Source organism: Euprymna scolopes, chromosome 25 (genome assembly GCF_053919585.1).
Source record: "Euprymna scolopes isolate OS-2025 chromosome 25, ASM5391958v1, whole genome shotgun sequence".
In the NCBI taxonomy this organism is placed as follows: Eukaryota; Metazoa; Mollusca; class Cephalopoda; order Sepiida; family Sepiolidae; genus Euprymna; species Euprymna scolopes.
This window is the reverse complement of record NC_136506.1, coordinates 93,701,455-93,724,949: the sequence shown is the minus strand read 5'-3', so window position 1 is coordinate 93,724,949 and position 23,495 is coordinate 93,701,455. Positions and strand designations below refer to the sequence as shown.

Sequence of the window (23,495 nt, the reverse complement as noted above, 5' to 3'; positions counted from 1 at the left end):
CTCTTTTGTGTAAAGAAAAAAAAAAAATAACACATTTTTGTGTTAAATAACTTGAGAGAAAAAAAAAGTCTTTCGTATCCAATGAGCCAAAAAAGAACAAAACTAAACAGTACACCTAAACACAAGGAAACAAAATCTTTTAAAATCAATATTTTTTTATTAGATACATTTTTGGTATATATATATATATATAGATATATGGCTCCAAATTTCTCCTCACAGTTTTTGCCCAGTGATACTTATAAAAAATATCAGCTTATTTATTTTTACATGGTAGTCACCACTTATCAAGGCCCGGAAGCCACTCAGGGGTAATGGGTTATTGCATGTACATTAATCAATGGGATAGTATCATAGTAATCGTTAATATTGGAGATTTGATAAAGTGTCTTACTTAAGGGAGCAGTTCATCAGAAAGTTGTTTATGTTGGACTTTAAGACATCCAAGTTGTAGTCAGGTGGGAAACAGGCAAACAGAAGAGAGTTCCACAGACGTGCATTTCTAAGAAAGAAGCTTTGTTCATGAAATCTACGCTTTGATTTAGGCACAGATAAAGAGTGGGGAAAATTTTTGACAGTAGTTACAGCTAGACAGGTGTTTATCGTAAAAGATTGGCGAGGGGGGGGGACCAGAGATTGGAGCTCAGACGAGCACTTTCCATGGAAGTAACGATAAAACAAAGACAGGCTCGCAACGTCTCTTCTGTGGGAGAGAGGTATGCTAAAACATTAAAATTTGTTTCTTTGTTTCTGCACATTTTTTATTGTCACAAAAAAAGAAAAGAAAAAGAAAAAGATTATACATGTATAAGCTTACAATCCCCTCTTCCCTGTGTCGTGCACAAATTCTTTTTGCCATTGATTGATTGCACACGTATATCTGTTGATAATGTTACTACTTATTGCTGAATTCGTTTCTCAATTATTTTATCAGATTCTGTTTAAACTTTTACGATTTTTTTCTTCTTTGCCCAACCCATTCCTCTCTTTGAACATACACAAAACTCGAGTCTGCATAAGGATAACACTGAAAAAAAAAATCAGTTGCTTCCCTTTACAAAAGGAAATAGATATGTTCCCTATACCTCCACCACAATCAAAAGAGGCAGAAAAACCTATCAATAAAGAGTGTTGGGAAGAAAAAGAACAAAAAAGAGAAAAATATATAGAACAAAAGAAAGGGAATTATTTTTATTGGATAACAAAAAAAATAGGAAATAGGATTTGTCAGTAGGAAATAGGAAGGTAGACAAAAGAAACTTGATTGTTGGTTAAAGTGCGATGAATAACAGTAATGGAGGGATCGAGCAATGAACCTGAGATATATTTAGATTTGGTTTGTGGGTACTTTAGGATTGACAATGAGTTTTATAATGCTGAGGATTGGAAAGGGGTTTTATGTTTTACGACAGTAGTTGGGAGCTGGATGCAGAAGAAAGCATATCCTGGCTTCAGCCAGGCCAGGAAAGCTTCTTGGAATTGAAATTGACTGACAGCAACAGATGAACCCAACCTCGACAGGACGTAGATGTGGCCCTTAGTAGGTACAGGATGATGATAAAACACACACACACACAGTCCAACAGATATAAATGTAAAGTATCAGAGTCAGCATTTTCTTTTGTTTTTCCCCATTTTAATTGCCGCTATGAGTGCCAATTTGAAAAAGTACCAAAATATGTTGTTTGTAATGATCTAAGGGGTTGATATATATGACACTTGTCCAACATTCTCTTATATTTAAAAAAATACAAAGTCTGTACGATGTGACAAAAAATATCATATTCCAAAAATTGCATAAAAAATTGATCTAGTAGTTTCATTTTTATAAAGAAAATTAAATTTTATTAGTAAAAGAATAGTGGTTGTATTATCAGTCATTTTGAAAACAATCTAAGCCCCACCCTAAATACAAACAAAGAGAGATAACTCAATAATTCAAACTTACACGATTTGTGTTGTAATGCTTATGAATTCCCATTAAAAATGATATTCTTTATAAAAATAAAACTACTTGATCAATTTATGTGATCTTGGGGAATATGATATTTTTTTGTTTTGTCATGGGTACGTACATCATACAGATTTTTCTGTCTTTTTTTTTTTTTTCATAGGTTTAGCGGGGTATGGGCAATGAATTGAGATTTTTCTCAAATCAAAATGTCTCTGTGAAATCATTCTTTTTGTGAAGATTTTTTTTTAAATCTGAGATTTACTTATTTTTTATTGGGTAACTGATCAGACAGAATGCGTAAATCAAAATTTTTTGTTGGATCGAAAGTTAAGAAAAAGATGGGTAGAAAAAAAAAAAAACTTTACTAAAAGCAATAAAATTTTCTCTTATACTTTCCTGCATAATTTTCACACATGTTCACTGATTGTAAGATTTATTATTTAGTAGCCTAGGTGCCCGGTGTTGCCCGGATGTTTGGAGGTGTGTGTTGAGCAAAAAAAAAAAAAAAGTGGTAGTAGTCACCGCAAAGGAGGAAAACAACGCGACGTCTTTGCCGTTGCGTCCATCGCAAATCCGGAAGTTGCGAACGTCAAAATTAAGGCTAGTCAATTAAAAAGAATGGATGATTTGTGAAAATATCTGCAAAAAAAGCGATCCCTCCCTGTAGAAAACTGCCTAGTTGAGAGTGAAGGAATTAATGTTTTGGGCCAATTTTTCGATACTTGTCGTCCGAAAGTTTGAGGTTTAAAATGATACTGGTTTTGTCACATTCCGATGTGTCCGTCAAAAATTTTTAACAGGCATACAAATACATACACACACAGATGTTTAGCATTTATATTATAGATGTATTTGTTATCGGCACTTTTACTTAGTCAATCCAGGTGTGATTGCTGTCATGGCAGCCAATTTTGATGGTGTCGAAAATTTCATTCAAATCGCGACCAGTACCGTAACTTATCTTGCCTTTGATAACATTTATTTGTTATATATTTGTTTTTTTGACAACTTTTTCGAATCTATGTGAAACCCGCATTTTCCCTAGATGTGAACACATTGAAGATTGCGAATACAGGGGACATACTTATCTCCCGTTTCGCTGTTGTAATAGCAACGTTTTGTTTTACTAAAAACACAATAACAGTTGCTCTACTCCATGAATTTTCGTAATTTATTTATTTCGTAATATATTACTATTTTCGACACGACAAGTAAGTACTGTTGTTTTTGTTTAAACCACATATATAAAAAAAATCGATCTGTCGACTCTATTTTAACAAACACCGAAAACGGCGTAATTGTTAATGGAACTGATACAATGAGTTTCTTTCCTATTTGTGCTTTTTTTTTTTTCATCACTCTTTTCTAGTAAACTACTGCCCGCATTTAAAATTAAATAAACCCAAAAAACGCAATTAAATGCCGAAACGAAAAAGATGTGTGAAAAATCTTACCTTTCGTTCGGGCAAATTAACGTTAAAAAAAAAATCGAGATGGTTTCTTTTTGATTCATGTTGAAAATAGAAAAATGGACCCGTTTACTGGGATTTCCAGGTCTTACATAGACACGATTTCTCCCTGTTATTTTTCTATTAAACAATAATAGATTTAGAAGTGTGGGGTAAACAACAACGATTACTTCCCTTGGGGGTTTGAAAGCAAAATAAAAATAAAAACGCACACCGTGAACAGGAAACGGTGTAAATCATTATTATGTTCCTTGCGTAAAAAAGTCCGTTTGCTCGTTTGTCACATCTAGTAGACACAACCATTTTTTGTTAAAAAAAAAAATTAAATTAAATTAAATTAAATTCTTCTTCTTCTTCTTCTTCTTCTTCTTCTTCTTCTTATTATTATTATTATTATTATTATTTAATTAATTTCGCAATGTTGTGATGTTTTACACCGGTTTTCCCCCCTCAAGAACGTGCTTTTACACAAAAACTAGTGAGGATAGTCAAAGAGTCGATTAGATGGAAAGCATCTGGCGTAGGATGTTTGCTGGACCAAGCAGAACTGACTTCTGGGGTACGGTGATGTTGTATCTGATTCCCAAGGAGTTCAGCTGTTTCATAAGATCATCAGTAATTGAGCCAAGTACCTTTGATTATTGGCACGATGATTATTGGCATGATGGAAGTTTTCTTATTCCACAACCTAGCAAGCCCCACCCTCAGTTTTGTTGTTTCTCATTCTTCTTGCCTGTTAACTTGATGTCGTTTAGGTAAGCCACATTAATAATTTGGAATTCATTAGTACTTTTGTTCACAATTACAATATCGGGTTTCTTGTAAGTTATTTCTCAGACACATTGAATCATAAAATCCAAGAGAGTCTTAACATTCTCATTTTCCACTATCTCTTCTTGGTGATGTTGGTACGATTTGTCCTTCAACTGGATTCCTAACATTTGGGACAAACTTCAGTGCAGATTTGTACAAACTTAGTCAGGGCAATGTTTGTACTCTTGTTGTGCAAGTACTTGTAACATCTGCTTCATATGATCAAACCAAATCTCTGAAGACACATTCTAAATGCAATCACTATTTTCAACCAGCACATGTGTGAAGTGCGTGTAAGCTTACAACGTCGTAATTTGTCTATCTGCGCACATACTATAAAAGGACTATGTTACGCTTCACGCATAGCAGTACAACAAATAGTCCAGAACATTCTGGAACATGCCTATATAAGCTTTTGCGCGTGTAAATTAAAGTAGTAAGGATGCAGTTTTACTGGTAAGTAACACGCTGCTCTACTCCATCATTGCGTGATGTAAAAACACTAACATGACTTCACGTGTGTCACACACCTAAATTCTGATCATGGAAAGTACCATACCAAACAAGAATTAATTCTTTTCAACAATTTATTTTGAACTACTGTCTGCATACGTAATGAACACACACACATCACTTAAATATGTAGACGCACACATGTTTTAATGACCGTTTTATTTTCCCTCCAAAAATAATTATGTGTACTTCCTCTCAACATGAAAATTCGTAATTGGGAAATTTTTGCCTTTTCTTCTGCTTTATCGTTATTATCATGTCATGGGCTCGACTGAGCTTCAATCTATGGTCCCCCCCCCTCGCCAAACTTTCACAAGGAACACTCGTCCAGCTGAAAACACTATCAATAACCCCCCCAACTCTTTGTCTGTGCCTAAACTTAGGCATAGATTCCATGAACAAAGTTTCTTTCTTAGAAGTTCATGCCTGTGTAGCTGTCTTCCGTTTTCCTGCTTTCCAGCTGACTACAATCTGATTGTCTTCAAGTCCAATGTAAACAAGTTCTTGATGAGCCGTTCCACTTAAGTTAACAAATTTACCGAATTTCCATTACTAACGATTATGGTATTGTCCAATTGACTACTGTACACTCTTAACCCTTATCTTCGAGTGGTCTCTGGGCCTTGATAAGTGGTGATTCCTATTAAAAAAAAAAAAGAATAAAAGAGACACTCATTGACAAAGACTATCTAATGAACATTTGTTGCAAAAACCTTGACATTGAAATAATTTGAATTACTTTTTCTGAAACATATTAATAAATGTTGTTATTTTATCCCAGTACAGCGATCTCGAGTTCTTATTTGAATGTCGTTATTTTTCCAAAGTTATTCACGCCTTTTTAATTTTCTTATCATTGTGTTTTTCCTGGGGATGGGGCATTCTACCAGATGCCATGTGGATGTGACTCGAGAGAACACTTCTGTAAGTCGGAGATCTCATTAAATTTATCTTTAACGGTCCCAGTGATACACTACCACTTTCGACTTATATCCCTGCACCTACCGTGATTTCTAATATCAATGGATTCTGACTATGAATTGGTGACCCCTTTAGAATTTGGAATTTGACGGACATTTCAATAAAATACAATCGCACACTTCAGTCGTGGGCACACTCTCTTCTAATCTGCACTTGAATCCGGAAACTGAGGACTACTTGGGCACAATGGGACCACTCACTTCATTGACTGTTATTGAATAAATAATGACGTCGGAATTCAGTAATCATAACTTCTGCAGTATACAGACTGTGATCAAGGATTACCAAACGATAGCGGCGGAGCAGAATACTCGTGCACCCAAAAATGGAAAACGTCAGTGTCATCGAAGTCGACTACGCTTGCATTGGTTTAAGTCCCACCTTTTTGGATAGATGACACTATGCTCTGCGGTGTCAACTCAAAAAAATAAAGAAAAACGAACGAAACCGATCTTTCTTTGCCAAACATCTAATACCAGGTCAGTAAATCCACATGTACCCAAAAAATAACGATACTCGTCTAAAACAAATTCCCGATTTTTGTGAATAATCGCTCAAAAATCGAAAATTAAACAACACAATCTCTATGAATTGAACTCTGACGGCAGTCAATTAATGCCAAAACACACATGGACCTTCTACGGATTAACGGTCATATAGCAAGCATGTCGGACAATTGGTCAACCAACAGGATTTTACCTACATCATTGCCAGCGATGAATATCAACGCTATAAATTTTCCATGGAGCTTGTGATACAAATCAGACAAATCTTCTCACGCCAAACCACGGCCACCCCAAACACAAGGGAGATACCGCCATTTTTTGCACATAGGGAAATTAATACCCACTCCCTGGACCAACCACATTTAATGCCTTCAGAACAAGCTTATTAAATATACATTGCATTCTTACGCAATGTCAATACATTTTCATGCATGCATAAGGGAGCTTTTTTTTTTTTTTTTTTTTTTTTACACAGTGATCACCACTTATCAAGGCCCGGAAGCCACTCAGGGATAAGGGTTATTGCAAGTACATTACGTTAGTGAGGAGATTTGCTGATATGTTTACTTAAGGGGGCGGTTCATTAGGAATTTGTTAACATTGGACTTGAAGACAACCAAGTTGTAGTAAAGGGAGCTTCTTACAAGTACATTGCATTCTGACACAATGCCAATACACCACGTGCATGCCAAGCCATCAATAATGCTGATCTCGACAGATTGCAGCCAAACCAGAGGAATGACAAGGAATTATCACCTACAACATTTTGCCTTTCGTTCAACATAACGGTGTTCTCTAAACGAATACAAACGTCCATAATGCACATCGCAAACACATGTGGCTTATTTCTCTCAAAATTACACAATTCATTGAACCCAGGCAACTGTGCAACTCAAAAATTGATGACGTCACTTTTCTTTCAGACTGCTATCAACTTGCAAATTTTATTCCTTCTTATATCAACTTCTCGTCTAGGAAGAGAGTATTGTAGCATCCGCTTTATATGGCCGGACCAACTCTCTGGAAGAGACATTCTAAATGCGATCAGTTTTCCACCAGCATGCTTGTGAAGTGCCTATCTGCACACATACTATAAAAGGACTATGTTGTGCTTCGCGCATAGCGATACAGCAAATAGTCTGGAACATTTTGGAACATATATAAGCTTTTGTGTGTGTAAATCAAAGCAGTAAGGATGCAGTTTTATTGCTAAGCAACACGCTGCTCTACTCTGTCGTTGCGCAACGTAAAAACACTACCATGACTTTGCGCGCGCCATACATCGAAATTATCATCCTGGCAAGTCCTATACCAAATGAGAATTATTTATTTTCAACAAGTTATTTTAAACTGCTGTTTGCATACATAATGAACACACACACACACACACACACACACACACACACACACACACACACACACACACACACACACACACACACGCACACACACACACACACACGCACACATACGCACACACACACGCACGCACGCGCACACACACGCACACACACACACGCATACACACACACACGCACGCACGCGCGCGCGCACACACACACACACACACACACACACACACACACACACACACACACACACACACACATATCACGTGTGTTTCCTCTCAACATGAAAATTCATAATCTTGAACTTTTTGCCTTTTCTTTATGTAAGAGAGGTGTGCCTGTTTTTGTCGAATGGTTCTAAACTGGGGAATGGATTTATTAGAATGTTAAATTATCCTTTCTTTTTTCCTACCTTTTTCCTTTCTTTTTCCTTTTTTATCCTTTCTTTTTTCTATCTTTTCTTTTTTCTATCCTTTCTTTTTTCGTTTTTTTTTTCTTTTTTATATCTTTTCCTTTCTTTTTTCCTTTTTTTCTATCCTTTCGTTTTTCTGTCCTTTCTTTTTTTTTCCTTTCTTTTTTCCTTTCTATTTTTCCTTTTTTTCTGTCCTTTTCCTTTCTTTTTTTCCTTTTTTCTATCCTTTATTTTTTCGTTTCTTTTTTTTCTTTTTTCTATCCTTTTCCTTTCTTTTTTCCTTTTTTCTATCCTTTCGTTTTTCTATCCTTTCTTTTTTCCTTTCTTTTTTCCTTTTTTCTATCCTTTCGTTTTTCTATCCTTTCTTTTTTCCTGTCTTTTTTCCTTTCTATTTTTCCTTTTTTCTATCCTTTTCCTTTCTTTTTTCCTTTTTTCTATCCTTTCGTTTTTCTATCCTTTCTTTTTTCCTTTCTTTTTTCCTTTTTTCTATCCTTTCGTTTTTCTATCCTTTCTTTTTTCTTTTCTTTTTCTAGCCTTTCTTTTTTTTTTACTATTATTCACCCGAAACAAGGCACAGTGCTACTTGGATATAAGCAGCTACCATTTCGGACCATATTTACAAGGACACTATGTTGGGAGTTGAGCAGCAAGATGTCCGTTCACATTATGCTTGAACTTTGCATGTCAGTATAATCAGGGATTCAAGAGACAGGAAGAGAATTCCAAATTCAAGCAGTTTGAGAAAGAAATATTAAAATAAATGCCTTTCCTGCAGTGAAGGGGTGGAATTTGATGTGTAGTAGTTACCATAACAGACTAATTTCTCGTGGATTAAGCCCTCTTGCTGACTTATTCAGTCACATACTGACCAGACAGCTACTAGGGTGTATTCATCTTATGTGTCACTTAATGTGACTCCTGTCTGGAACGATCCAGCAGTCACTAGAGGAACCCCGACCACCAAAGAACACGGATCTCTCTCCTTTCGCTTTCTGTCCAGTGACCCCCCCCCGCCCCATCCCTGAGGCTGCGACTACCCACTAAAGACTTCCACTGGACAGCCTGGGGACAGTTCAAGTTTTCTGCTTCCAGACAGTCGAACACCCCGCAAACTTTCTGTTCCTTTTTCTTTTCTTTCACCTCGGACACAGTCCTTCTTAATGTGAAATAAATTTTTTTCGTTGTTTTGTTAGAAAAAAACAGGTGCTGTTTAATTATTTTGTGCCTTTCGTATTTATTAATCTTTTATTAAAAAAAGAGGCACAGGGATGCAACATTGCAGTGATGAGACAGGGGTTGGAGCTTGGTTGACAGTGTGTAACCTATTAGGTTTGAGACTTCTTTAGACCCTGTCTAAGAGGGAAAGACCAGTGATCGATGCATGAGGCCAGATGTAGCAACAATAGTTTGTGCGTGGACGAATTGTGACTTTGAAAAGGTATAGGATGCTCTCTCTGGTGTCAGTAATTTTCTATTATTTTATTAACAAGTTAGGAGTTGAACAGTGAGATGTTTGTTCACATTACATTTAAACATCTGCATGTTAGCACAGTCAGGAAGCAGGAAACGGGGAAGGGATTCTAAAGTTTAACAGTTTGGGAGAAGAAACTATTAGAGTAGGAGGCTTTCTGACATTTAGGGACCTCAACAGTAAAGGGGTGGGATTTTGCTGTTTGTCAGGTTAGTCAGGGATATGTACGTCGAGGGGGAACAGGTGCTATGAGTTCATCAAAGTACATTCCAATAAAGTACTTGTAAAGCAGACACAGGGCTGCAACATTGCGGTGATCGGGTGGAGGTTGGAACTTGGCCAATAATGCAGAACCTATTAGATTTGAGACTTGTTTTTAAACAGAGACTTCTTTTGTGAGGAGCTAGTGGTAGATGCACCAGCCCAGATGTGGCAACAATACTCCATGCATGAGCGAATTGTTGCTTGTTAAAAATACAGGATACTCTCTGGTGCAACTAATTTTCTAGCACAGTAGAGGAAGCCCACCTTCTTTGCAGCAGCCTTGGCAATGTCCTCAACGTATTTCTTTCAATTCATGTTGCCTGTGAATGATGGGTTGAATAGTTTGAAGGATGGGCTCTCAGATAGAGTGTTATTTTTCATGGTAGTCGGTGGTTGAGAAGGTTTTTGTAGTTGTTAAAAGACGTAAATATATCAAACAAGAAATGAAAAAAAGGTACTTGTACAGTTAGATCAAGACATTAAAAAATGAAAATCTCGAAAAAAGGTTATATTGTACGTATCCGTTTTGGACTGAAGATCTCCGGAAAAAAATTTCACTTAATTTGATCAAGTAGTCTGGGTTTTTTTTTACAGCAGAAAAACATGTTTTTATGAGAGCGCGTTGAAGTCAGCCATTATGGAATTTATTGAACACACCACGGGGAGATAACTCCAGTTAAACCGCCGACACTCCCTCCCCATCTTTAATACTAGCTTTTCTTCCTAAAAATCGAACCTTTTGCTCAGTATCATTAATAGTTTTTTCGCTGTAAAGAATTAAGTGAAATTTTTTTCGGAGGACTTCGTTCCATAACGGATACGTACAATATAACCTTTTTTTTCAATATTTTCATTTTTTAATGTCTTGATTTAACTGTACAAGAAATGAAAAAAATAATGATAACTATTGAGCAATTGCGTCTGGAGGGCTCATATATATTTGTTATCACAAACGATAAAGAATTAATATAACATTCATTTCATTTCAGGTTTGGTCGGAAAATAATAATAGTCTTTTGTGTGCTTATCCAAGGTGTCAGTTCATTGGCCAGCTCACAAGTCAACAATATCTATTTACTTCTTATTTTCCGGTGTTTGTCAGCTATTGGAGGTGCTGGAGGTTTTGGTGCAGTCATTGTATTGGGTACGTGTTTTTTACTTTTAATATATACAAGGTGGACTGATAAAATTGTTGCACTAGAAAAGAAGACTTGATTCCATTTCCGTTTGATGAAAACCGATTTTTTTTTGTTGTTGCAGACCATCTACTAGTTGGTCAGTTGTATACAAATCCCAAGAATAATAGATACAATGTTCAATGAGAGAGATTGGAGATGCGCCGCTGTACAACTCATGCTCTCTAACGATCCAAGTTATGACAACAGGACCATTGCCAGCACTCTCAAAATGTAAATTCGGATGGCTCAACATTTGAGGGCACAGCTCAAAGAAGTTTCTGGCCATGGTTATAGTCTTTGGTGTAGTTTCAAATGAGGGCCACATCATGCGACCTCACATCTTTAAAGTCGGCTTGAAAGAACACCAAAGTGTACCTGGATGTGCTGAAGAGTGTGGTAATCTTCTGGTGTAATCAGGTGGCTGCTGGCAGAGCCTGGGTGAGTCAACAGGACTCAGTGCTAGCCCACAAGTTCAAAGAGACTCAGGCTTGGCTTCAGGAGTGTTATGACTTTGTAACCTTCTCTCACTGGACACTCCTTCCTCTCCCGATCTCATATCGCTAGACTACTTCGTTTAGTCAAACATCAAGAACATCACCAGCATGACCTCCCACAACATTGAAGCCAGCCTGATTGCTGCCATCCATCGAGTATTCGCCGAGCTTCTGCTAGCGCTTGTGGAAAAGGCATGCTCCCAGTTCTGGATCCGTATTGAGGTGGTGAATGAGGCTGAAGGCAGCTACATTGAATAGATGTCAACTCTACTACATAATCAAGTTCCTTGAATTGATTTTTTCAAAAAAAGTTTTAAAATAAAGATGACATGTTGTTTTCTTTAGGGCAACAAATTTATCGTTCCACCCTGCATTAGTTTCGGGAATAAGTTCAACCCCTGTCCTATTTCTGCAATATTTCACCATATTTGTTTCACAAATACATTAATGGAATGTACTCTGATGAACTTGTAGCACTTGTGTCCCCTCGGCATAAATGACCCTCCACCAAAACCAAACAAGTAGCAAATCTCACTCTTTTCACTGCAGAGGTCTGTAGATTTCAGAAAGCTTCCTGTGCCGTCAGTACTATATCACCATATTCATGCATAACTAGTGTTGGGACAATTAATTGGAATCAGGAATCGGAAAAATCGGAATCAGTATCGGTATCAGAATCAGAAAAATTTGTACCGATTTTCCGATGCCAAAATGATTATTTTAATTGTATTTTTTTATTTGATTTTGTTTAAAGCTAAACCTTCCATTGCTGGTAATAATGATAAAATAATAAATATTTATTGACATTAAACCCCCTAGTGAAGCTAAAATCGATAGATCATACTTCACAAGTATCTTTTTACGTTTAGGAAAATATTTACATATTTAACGTGTGCTTTTACGGTAATCTGAGAGAAAATACAACTCTGTAGTTAAATATTTAGAGATTTATAAAGAATTGGAATTGATAAATGTATCGGAATCAGGAATTTTGGACGGAATTTGGTAATTGTATCGGAATCGGGAAAAATATTGGAATCGGGAAAAATATTGGAATCGGGAAAAATATTGGAATCGTCCCATCACTAATTAAAACATTTTAATATCTTGGTATTCTATATTGTTATATGTCTTCTTAAATAAAAAATATTGTGTTTTATTTTATTCTTATCTTTTAGTAACGGAAATCACATCGAAGAAGCATCGATCCTTACCATCTCTGTTGCTCCAAATTGCCTTCCCTGTTGCCTTCCTCATGCTTTCCATAATCGCATACTTCATAAGAAAATGGAGACTCCTAATGATTCTTATATCCGTGCCGTTAATACCTCTGGCCTTAATACTACTCTGGTATGTATTTATTCAATTCATTAATTGTTCTACTTAAGAGCAACTATATTAAAGGGACTGATGTTGATAAAACAATAACAGAAATAAATATCTGGTTTGTGACTAGATAAGGTATCGTCCATAGCTCCATAGTGACGTCAGGATTTCTGGCTGTTGAAGTAAGAACTAAAGAGACATAAAAACTGTTCTATCTGGGAATTAATCTTACCCATTCTGGGAAGTATATTATTCTAGTATATATATATATATACATTGCCACAAAAATTTCGCATGCAGGCACCCCTTACAGTAGGTATCCATAGTCTGTCAAGACTGAAGGAGCCTATATATATATATATATATATATATATATATATATATATATATATATATATATATATATATTTAATGACATACACTGCATTATTCAATCTTCTCTTGCCGAACTTTTGCGGGGTCTGCCGGTTTTAAAAGCACTAACTATTTTGCCAGTATCATTGTAAGATTTAACAACCCTGCCTACAACACTCTTGGAACGTTTCACTTTTTCTGAAATCTCTCTAATGGTGTGCTTTTCCTTGTGCAGCTTCACAATAGCTTGTCTCACAGAGTAATCGAGTTTTTGGCGTTTCGCTATGGTGCCAGCTGATGCAACGCTTACAGATGACTAAGTAAGACTTATTCTTTAGAGGAAATCAAAAAAAAATTGAATATAGCATTCCGTTTACATTGTTTTTCTCAATTTTGTCCCTTATTTTTGGACGTTTCTATTTTGAAAATAAATAAATAATTGTTATAATTCCTTTTCTCTCCTTTGTAAATGATTCAAATTTTAGTATGTTATTATGGATGATAACGACGACCAGTTGTCAAAATTTCAGCTTTTCACAGTTGTTATTTCTAACAAATATTAGGTTTTAATATTTTCCCCTTAGTTTTGGACACTACATATATATATATATATATATATGCGAATAAAAAGGAAAACCTAAAATTAATCAATGGTAATCAATGTTTCGTCCCTATTTCAAGGGACATCATCAGGATTTAGTTGGAAAAAATGCTGAGGAAACAGATTAAAGACCATGCACATGTGAAGAGGGAGATATATGCATATTTACAGAACCGTTATCTTTTTTATTTAATGTATTTTTATTTATATTATTTGTTAGTTATTAATACCTTATTAATTTTTAATGATATATATATATATATATATATATATATTTCTGTGGAAATATGATTTTTTCAAGAATATTTCACTTTTTTTATGTATTAATCCTTAATTTATAAAGCTCAATATAATTACAGAGCATATAACAAACATTATATATATATATATATATATATATATATATATATATATATATATATATATATAATGAATAAATGACAAAAGTCTATATTCCAAATTTCATGATGTTGACCATCTTACAATTTATTTCTTTAATTACATTGACATTCTTAATTCTTGGCAGCAACTGTTTCATCGCACAGAATCATTCACTTAATTATTATATCAATCAAAATGCATTTGGACATGATTACAGAATCTGTAAATTGGAAGAGAAGTTGCAATTACCTTTTATTTTATCTTTTATTATGCCATTTTATATATATATATATATATATATATATATATATATATATATATATATATATATATATATGCATGTATATATATTCAGGCAAACATTATTAAAAACAACAGAGATACCTTGCTTAATGATTCTTTTTTTCATTTTTTCAATCTTTCGTTAGATTTTTTTAACTTCAAGATGGAAGGTATTTACAAATGTTCCATGGTTCACACGAGCGCTTTCGATTCTATCTTGAATCATCATCAGGTGGAGATTGTAAATTTCAACTTACAGTTTTAATTTTCTTTCTCTTATAATAAACTCTATTCTCTATTGCGTATTGAGCTTTTTTATTCAGTTGCAATTAAACTATCTATATATAAATACTGGTATTTATATTAAATTATAGTTTACCATTGTGTATATCAGGTAAACACTACATCCTTTAGATTTCATTACTATGTATTGAGTTGAGCATATTGACAAGTGATACACGAATTACCATTAGCGTATAAAGCGATGCTCTTTGTGTAAACAAATCGAGCTTAGGTATTTCGGACGATGTCAAAACACCGTTAAACTCACGACTCGCTCAGCAGCCACCAATAGCATAATGGTTAGGAGCCTTGACTGTCGTACAGACAGTCGGGTTTCAATCCTGGCTTGAGGTAGTTGCTTATCTAGGCGCACTGATGAGCTGTGAAACAGTACTGTATGTGGATGACTATAAATATAGATATATATATTATATAACAGGAAGCTTGTCTATGTGTCTATGAGTTCGTTCCCTATGGAATATAAATATAAAATTTCACACGAAAGTACTTTATGTGCACGACAGTGTGGTTAGATAGGTTTTTGTATTGGAATGTCTTTGATAAGTGTCCATAATCGATAATCGAAATAATCTGATGAAAGACAGAATATGCGATTTTAACCAAAGTTAACACCTTATACAGCCTAACATCACAAGTGCATTTGAGAAGTTTTTATTATCACACAAGCTGAAAGGCCTGACATATAAAATCAAAAGTAGGTTCTTTGATATGGCAGGATGCGTTCAAAATGTTTCTGTTTAGAGAACAATTGCACCATGATACTTGACTTTTTAATTTTAAACTTTTGTTCAAGCCATTATATATAAAAAAATTTATAAAATCCTCAGTGGGTTCTCTATTGTGCAATGTAGACTGCGATGTATTATGCAAGGACACATGTGAAGTTTCCTATCGGTGCACCACAATCAATGAGCCCCCAACTAGAGCAGACAATCAATTGATTTGACTGAAGGAAGCTACCATGTGTATGTATATGCATAGATATGATGATTGCAACGTCTTGTCAGACGAGTGCCACTCCCTCAGACACTTAAAGCCCATGAGTCCAAATGTCTGAGGGATTATTTATACAAAGATGATGTTACAGAGTCTTAGCTTTGTACGACAGCTAAGTCTATCTCTCGGTTCAAAATGTTGAGATCCAGCAACAAGTAAGAGCAAGATAGCCAGCAACAAGTTAAACTGCGGACCAGCTTAATGCGGGTACTGGTCTCCCGTTTTATGCATGGATATATGTATATGTATAGATATATAGATATGTATATGTATAGATATATGTATATATAAAATGCATATGTATGTATATACATTGAAAAATAGACGATGTCACCAATTTCAATGACAATAAATATATGGATGCGTGAAACATTCATTAATCATCATTCAATCCCGAGCAACGTCGGGCCTCCTTGCTAATATATATATATATATATATATATATATATATATATATATATATACTTAATGCATATACATATTTATATGTACACATATGCATATATATATATATATATATATATATATGCATACATATGCACTTTATATATACATATATCTATACATATACATATCTATATATTAGTATATTTAGGCAGCATTTTTTCTTTTATGCACGTTTCATTAAATAGCACAGACAACTTTTGCATATTTTTCTTGTAATCCTCCTTTTCCCTTTGTCGGACCATTTTCCGAACGTTTTTTATTTTTTACTACTCGCCTGAGGATGACCAATGGAGGTCGAAAACGTTCGCGATTATGGGAAATATCTATGTATCTATACATATACATATATCTATGCATATACATATACATAGTAGCTTCCTTCAGTCTTGACAGATTATGGATGCCCACTGTAAGAGTGCCTGCGCATGGAACTTTTCTTTTTTTAATGTTTCACTGTGTACACACACACACACACAAACACACACACACACACACACACACACACACACACATATATATATATATATATATATATATATATATATATATATATATATATATTACATAATCCTAAAAATAGATTATATGATTTTAAGAGAAAGCTTTAAATTTAACTTATTTTGGCCGATGAAGAATGCATCTAGCCTTTTCCTTTTGTTGTCGTTTGAACTGTCACCGAAACAAAAAGAGAGAAAGAGAGAGTGTAGGAGAAAGAGAGAGGAGGAAAAAGAGAGAGGAGGAAAATGAGAAAGCGTAGGAAAAAGAGAGAGTGTAGGAAAAAGTGAGCGGAGGAAAAAGAGAGAGGAGGAAAAAAGAGAGTGTAGGAAAAAGAGAGAGGAGGAAAAAGAGAAAGTGTAGGAAAAAGAGAGAGAAGGAAAAAGAGAGAGGAGGAAAAAGAGAGAGGAGGGAAAAGAGAGAGTGTAGGAAAAAGAGAGAGGAGGAAAAAGAGAGAGGAGGAAAAAGAGAGAGGAGGAAAAGGAGAAAGTGTAGGAAAAAGAGAGAGGAGGAAAAAGAGAGAGGAGGAAAAAGAGAGAGGAGGAAAAAGAGAGAGGAGGAAAGAGTTGAATAAAACGTTTTACTGATATTAACATTTCCCACCTCTTCAGTATGAGAGCGAGTTGACAGGTCAGCCGGTGAAGGCATTTTCTGACCCCTTTGTTTTGGGGGTTTCTTAGCGCCAAAATCTGAACAAAGAAGGAAAAAGGAAAGAAAATGGATGGAAACGGAGAAGAGAGAGAGAGAGAGAGAGAGAGAGAGAGAGAGAGAGAGAAAGAGAAAGAAAAAGAAAAAGAAGAAAAACAAAGAACATTTTTTTATAGAGACACTTCTGAAAAACTGTCATGGCGAACAGACAGTGAACCCTGCTTCAGGTTATCGTGGAGAATGGATGTAAGCCATGGATGAATCCAGACACTTGTTGCGGGGCTGATCGTCCGGGGACAATTGACTCAACAACTAACAAGGTAGACACGGACAAAAAGTAAACAGCAAAAAAGGCACAGACACAGGTTATTTGGTTAAAGACGAGGGTTTGCCTTTTATTTGCGAAAAATTGTATGATCTGGATGTTGGTCGCCTGGAAGGTCGCACGTCACTGGAGGCTAAGGTCTGGAGGTCTGTAACAGGTACTCTAGACGTAGCATGGTGCAGGGTTGCTCGCTGGGTCTGGAATGATCAGCTGGATGTGAGGGCGATCCAGAAATGAGGTGGTCAGTGTTAAGGAACAGACGACACTGAGAGCGTAGGGTCAGTGTTAAGGAATGAAATGGAGGATCAGTGTTAGGAAACGGTTGAAGGCCGGAGGAGCGAGGTGCAAATGAGGTTGCAGGCCGGAGGAGCGAGGTGCAGGCGAGGTTGCAAGAAAGCTGCAGGAGGAAGTTGGAGACGCCGGAGCGAGCTGAAGGCACCAAGGGCTAGAAGGCTGCGGGAATGAGCAGGGAGCCATTAGAGTGAGCTGGAAGTGAAGTTCACTGCTGGTGGGTTTCAGGAGGAAAGCAGTAGTAAATCGCATTAATGAAAAAACTTGTTAGCCCTGATAAGGGCTGGTTGTTTAGCCCTGATAAGAGCTGTTTGAACTGATGCTGAGACGGCTGGTGTTGCTGCTGCTGCTGGAATCCTTCGTGGAATTGACGTGGCTGGTAGCGTCAGTCATCGCTTCAGGAACCTCCTCTTATTCCCCGGCCGAGTTGACTGTATTTATTTGCTTCCCCACTAAGCAAATTAGGCACAAGGCCGTTTTTTAATGTGGAGAGATTGGGGAAATGGGGACCAGCTCCCTGGGGAGTAGGGAAGGTGGATAGTGACAATTGGTATGAAAGGTTTACCCTACATTGACCAATAACTGAATGCCACAAGAGCAATGGTCTTATATGGGGAGTTGCCCCCACACATGGTCTTTGCTTGAACTTTGTTGCTCAGGCCCAATAGGGCCCGAGCCAGGCGAGTTATACTCCCTGGCCAAGTTGACTGGATTTATTTGCTTCCCCACTGAGCAAATTAGGCACAAGGCCGTTTTTTATGTGGAGAGTGAGAGGGAAATGGGGACCAACTTCTCGGGGAGTAGGGGAGCTGGATAGTGACAATTGGTATGAAGGGTTGCCCCTACAATGACCAAGGTCTTTGCTGGTCTTTGCTTGACACTTGTTGCCCAGGCCCCAAAGGGCGAGGGCCAGGGAAGTATGTATTTATTTGCTCCCCCACCGAGCAAATTAGGCACAAGGCCGATTTTTAATGTGAGGAGTGAAGGGGAAATGGGGACCAACTCCCCGGGGGGTAGGGGAGCTGGATAGTGACAATTGGTATGAAGGGTTGCCCCTACATTGACCAATTGCTGGTCTTTGCTTGACACTTGTTGCCCAGGCCCCAAAGGGCGAGGGCCAGGGAAGTATGGGGGGGGGGGCGACTGACTTGATGGGCCGAAACGAGCTGTATTCATGTGGCCAGCATGATGTCAGTGGAGTTGCTCCCAATAAGACAAACAAACGATTCTAATTAATTCTATAACGAAATTTATGCAATCCAAAGTTGCTTGGAAGTTTGTTATTTCAATTTCGTCTAAAAGTAAAAAAAAGTTAAATACCTGAATTATTGGCGTTTTGTTGATATTTTTGAATTCCGATGTGTGAAATGGATGATGAAAAGAGAAAGGGAAGGTGAATTTATTCACTGAACCCGGATATGTTCATATGTTAGCTCACGTTGCCCAATCGCATCTTTTGTTTAAGGCGAAGACAAACAGCTGGGGCGAAGTAAGAAAGAAAAAAATGGAGACAGTGATTTTGAAACCACAACACACATATCGACTTAAAACTGAATAGGAAATTAATTTATAATAATTGGTTGGTTGTTTTTGTTTTACGGCATATTCAACCTTTTCAGGTTATTTAATGCCGAATCTAGTTATTTTGAGGAACGATTTTTTAATGGAGTATATTTCTTTTACGTCAGATTCTATTTAACCCATAGTTGGGACCCTAACAGGTACTACCTCTCCGGGTCAGAGTGGACCTGGGAGCAATGGCAATTAAAGGGTGGCTCCACACTCCCCAAAGCCGGCAAGGTGGGGCCTCACCATCGGATATAGTTTTAGGTCATATCCATTACCTAATTTATAATAGATTAAAGATTTTAACAAAATATTTGGGAAACAAAAAGGAATGAATTACGGACTTTATAAATTAACATTCGGGTTGTGAACATGCGTCACGGAACCAAACACCCAAAATGAAAAAAAAAAAAAAAAAAAAAAAAAAAGAAGGGAACCCTAAAACGACAGACTGCCGAAGAAACCTCACATAGGAAAAAAATATGAACTGTGTTCTCTCTCTATATATATACCTTTTCGTGCGACGTATCAGCAATTCGTTTATTTTGCCATTTTTATTGTTTTTTTTATTGATGTATTTTCTGTCTGCATTTTTGGACACTAGTGTAAGACCCCCACCCCATCCTCATGATTTGTTTTTCTTTTGTTATTTGATTTAATCCTTTTTTACCCCCCCCCCATTAGCCTATTATTTTCTTTGTAATAAAATTGATTTAAAATTTAAGACCGCGTTTGCCCCCGTTTTCTCTCACTGTGTTCTGTGCCTACTTTGTTTCATTTCACTGGTCTGAGAAAGGTGTTCCCCTCCCCTCTTGTTCGATATACCGCATGCATTCGAACCCGAGGATCAAAAATTTATTTCCTTTTTTTTTTCTTTTTGTTACGTAATCCTCCGTCGTTCCCAACGGAGGGGCATTTATAACAATATATATATATATATATATATATATATTTTTTTTTTTAAGTGTCTTGACATTTTTGTTTTGCGTATGGAATTTAGGGTCTTGCCGGAGTCTCCTCGTTGGTTGATTCATGCAAAGAAAGAAAAAAAATTGGTAAAACTTTTGAACAGAATGGCGAAAATAAACAAGCAAGACTTCATTTATCAACCGGAAAAGGAAGTTGAAATCGATGAAAAGACGAGTGACAGAAGCGTCAAATTATGGAAGATCTTCACCGTTCCAATACTCCTGAAAAGGACTCTCATTATGATGTTTAACTGGTAAGTATTATTATTATTATTATTATTATTATTATTATTATTATTATTATTATTATTTGTTATTATTATTATTATTATTATTATTATTATTATTATTATTATTATTATTATAATTATTATCATTATTATCATTATTATTATTATTACCTTTTTTATTATTATTATTATTATTATTATTATTATTATTATTATTATTATTATTATTATTATTATTATTATTATTATTATGTGCCAGGCCCTTTATGCTCTAGAGTTTCACATTCTTTGGGTCACTGATCTCTCTAATTTGATGAATGATGCCATCATTTTATGGCATCATCCACTGTGCACAGTTATACTCTAACCTTGTTTTAGTAATATATGATATCATCCTTTTATTGAATAGCGGAGGCAAGAAGAAATATATAATTGAAGTTATTCAGTTTATATTTATAATAGGAGGCTGATATAGGTGAAGAGAGATGTGTAATAGACAGTTCTTTTTAAACACAGGGGTTGATACATTATTGTGAGGGGATACAGTTAACTCTTTGGAAGGCTCTTATTATAAAGCTCTTTTACAAGACTAAGATAAAAACACATTACCTTGCGGTTGAAATGGCGATGAAGACAAAGGCTTACAAAGAACATGAAGACATTTATTCCAGCTGGTGATGAGAATGGTGGGAATTCGATGCCTGTTAGATTTACTATATTGTCTTGTTTTCCTTTCTGCCTTGCTTCCAAAAGGGGCTTAGGCTAACTTAACTCTCTTCTCTCAACTGCCAACCCTCCCGACTCTCCTAACTGTAACTCAACTGAACTAATTTCGAACCCTAACTTAACTGAATATAATGAACCTATCTTTCTTTGTGACGTCAGAACGTCCTCAAACATGTTAATGTTTTTTTTTCACGTGGATTTTGCATATTACATATGACTCCAACATGTTTCTGACAACACAAAGACATTCTTTAATTTACATTGTCCGATTCTACCTCACTGACCTAACTTGTTGTATAGTTATTTCTAACTACAATGGACAATTTTCTACATTCTTCGTATCGCATCTAAATAGCAATGTGTATTTTTTGTAAGTTTTGATCACCGAGTTCGATTCCAGCATTCTCCTTTAATAACTTTTATTTTCGATCCTATTGACTTTGTTTCTCTAATTACCGGGATTTGTTCCCTCCAATATACAACACTTTTGTGATATCATCTACTGTGCACGGTGATAAAAAACAAGATAACAAAGATGACAAACAATAACCGTTGATAATAAAAGAAATGACGTCATATTGCTGTCTCTTTTTTAATGTATAACATTAAACATTATGATGTCATTCATCGAAACAAGAAAACAAAGAAAGAAGAACGATAAAAGTGTTACCCTAGAAAAGACGATATGATTCCATTTCCATTTGATGAAAACCAATTTTTTTGTTGCCATCTACTAGTTAGCCAGTTGTGTACAAATCCTAAGAGCAATAGAAGCCTTGCATCATGTCTGAAAGTGACACAATGTTCAACGAGCGAAATCGGAGATGTGCCACTGTGCACCTTATGCTCTCCACCAATCCAAGTTATGACATTGCCAGCACCCTCAAAATGCAAATCTGAAATGTTCAACACTGGGGGCCACAGCTCAATGAAGTTTCCGGTCACGGTTATGGTCTTTGGCATAGTTTCAAGTGAGGGCCACATGAGGCCACCTCACATCTTTGAAATCGGCTTGAAAGTCAACACCAATAAGTGCATTGGAACTGGAGGAGATTACTTCGAAGGGGACTAGAGTTTCATGTGTGTACTATCAATAAAAGAGCCTATATATGAATATATTGAAGGCACCTCGTAGATACTATATCATGACATGACCAGTTGATTTATTGGACTGGGCCTCTCTGACCTCTTATCTATCTGAAGTAAGAACCAAAGTGAAAGAATAGCTCAGTCATCCTAATACATCATGGGTCGCCATCCATGACCCACAAGTGGCTCCATTTTCAGAGAAGTCTTATCTTGCTGCACAGGTTGCAGTCAGCGACTTTGTGGTCCTTCTGACAGAGCCAACATGAAATAGTGTGAGAAAAAGATGATGTCGCCACGGTCTACCTGAGAATTCTTTCTTCAAACTCCTCGGTTTAGCATTCACAGGCAATATGAGCTGGAACAAATAAATTGAGGACATTGCGAAGGCTGCTGCAAAGAAGGTGTATTCCCTTTATCGAACTAGAAAACTACTCACAACTGAGAGTATCCTGTACTCCTACAAAGCCATCATTCGTCCATGCATGGAGTATTGTTGCCAGATCTGGGCTGGTGCATCTACCAGTAGTCTCTCCCTCTTGGATAGGGTCCAAAAAGTCTTCAATCTAATAGGTCATAGGTTTCATTTTATCAACTAAGCTCCAACCTCTGTTTCATTGCCACAAGGTTGCATCCCTGTGTCTGTTTTACAAATATTTTAACGGAATGTGCTCTGATGAACTCATTGTACTCCTTGATGTACATACCCTGACAAACCCGCTTAACAACAAAATCACACCCCTTCACTGTTGACGTTACTAAATGCCAGAAAGCTTTCTCCTCTAAAAGTTTCTTCCCTCAAACAACTAGACTTTGAAATTCCCTTCCTACTGCCTGCTTCCCTGACTGTACTGATATGCATATTTAAATACAATGTAAACAAACATCTTCTAATCTTTCCTAGACATGGTCCTAAATAGTAGCTCCTTATGCCCAAGTGGTGATATGCCTTGTTAGGGGTTAACATAAGTTTAAAAAAAAAAAAAGGTGATGAAAATTCCTTTTGTGTTTCTTGAGTCTTCATTTGTAGACAAGTCTTTTGCATCAAAAAATAAATACTATTGAA

General features: G+C 36.2%; 2 protein-coding genes across 6 annotated transcripts in view; one reads left to right on the top strand and one right to left on the bottom strand.

Annotated features, from left to right (window-relative positions):
* The window catches only part of LOC145247520 (uncharacterized), a 30,413-nt gene extending 8,757 nt beyond the window's left edge, over window positions 1-21,656 (bottom strand). The window contains exon 1 of one of the 2 annotated variants that reach the window (XM_080109339.1): window positions 21,227-21,656. The gene's annotated coding sequence lies outside the window, so the exon portion shown is untranslated. Of the gene's footprint in view, window positions 1-3,408; window positions 3,634-21,226 lie in introns of those variants that run through there. The other variant, XM_080109338.1, reaches the window with a different exon arrangement.
* LOC145247518 (organic cation transporter protein-like) overlaps window positions 1-23,495 on the top strand; it is a 139,891-nt gene that overhangs the window by 100,583 nt on the left and 15,813 nt on the right. For all 4 annotated transcript variants that reach the window (XM_080109334.1, XM_080109337.1, XM_080109336.1 and 1 more), the window contains 3 exons: window positions 10,722-10,876; window positions 12,583-12,754; window positions 20,420-20,641. In XM_080109334.1, the coding sequence (XP_079965460.1) occupies window positions 10,722-10,876; window positions 12,583-12,754; window positions 20,420-20,641 (549 nt within the window). The remainder of the gene's footprint in view (window positions 1-10,721; window positions 10,877-12,582; window positions 12,755-20,419; window positions 20,642-23,495) is intronic.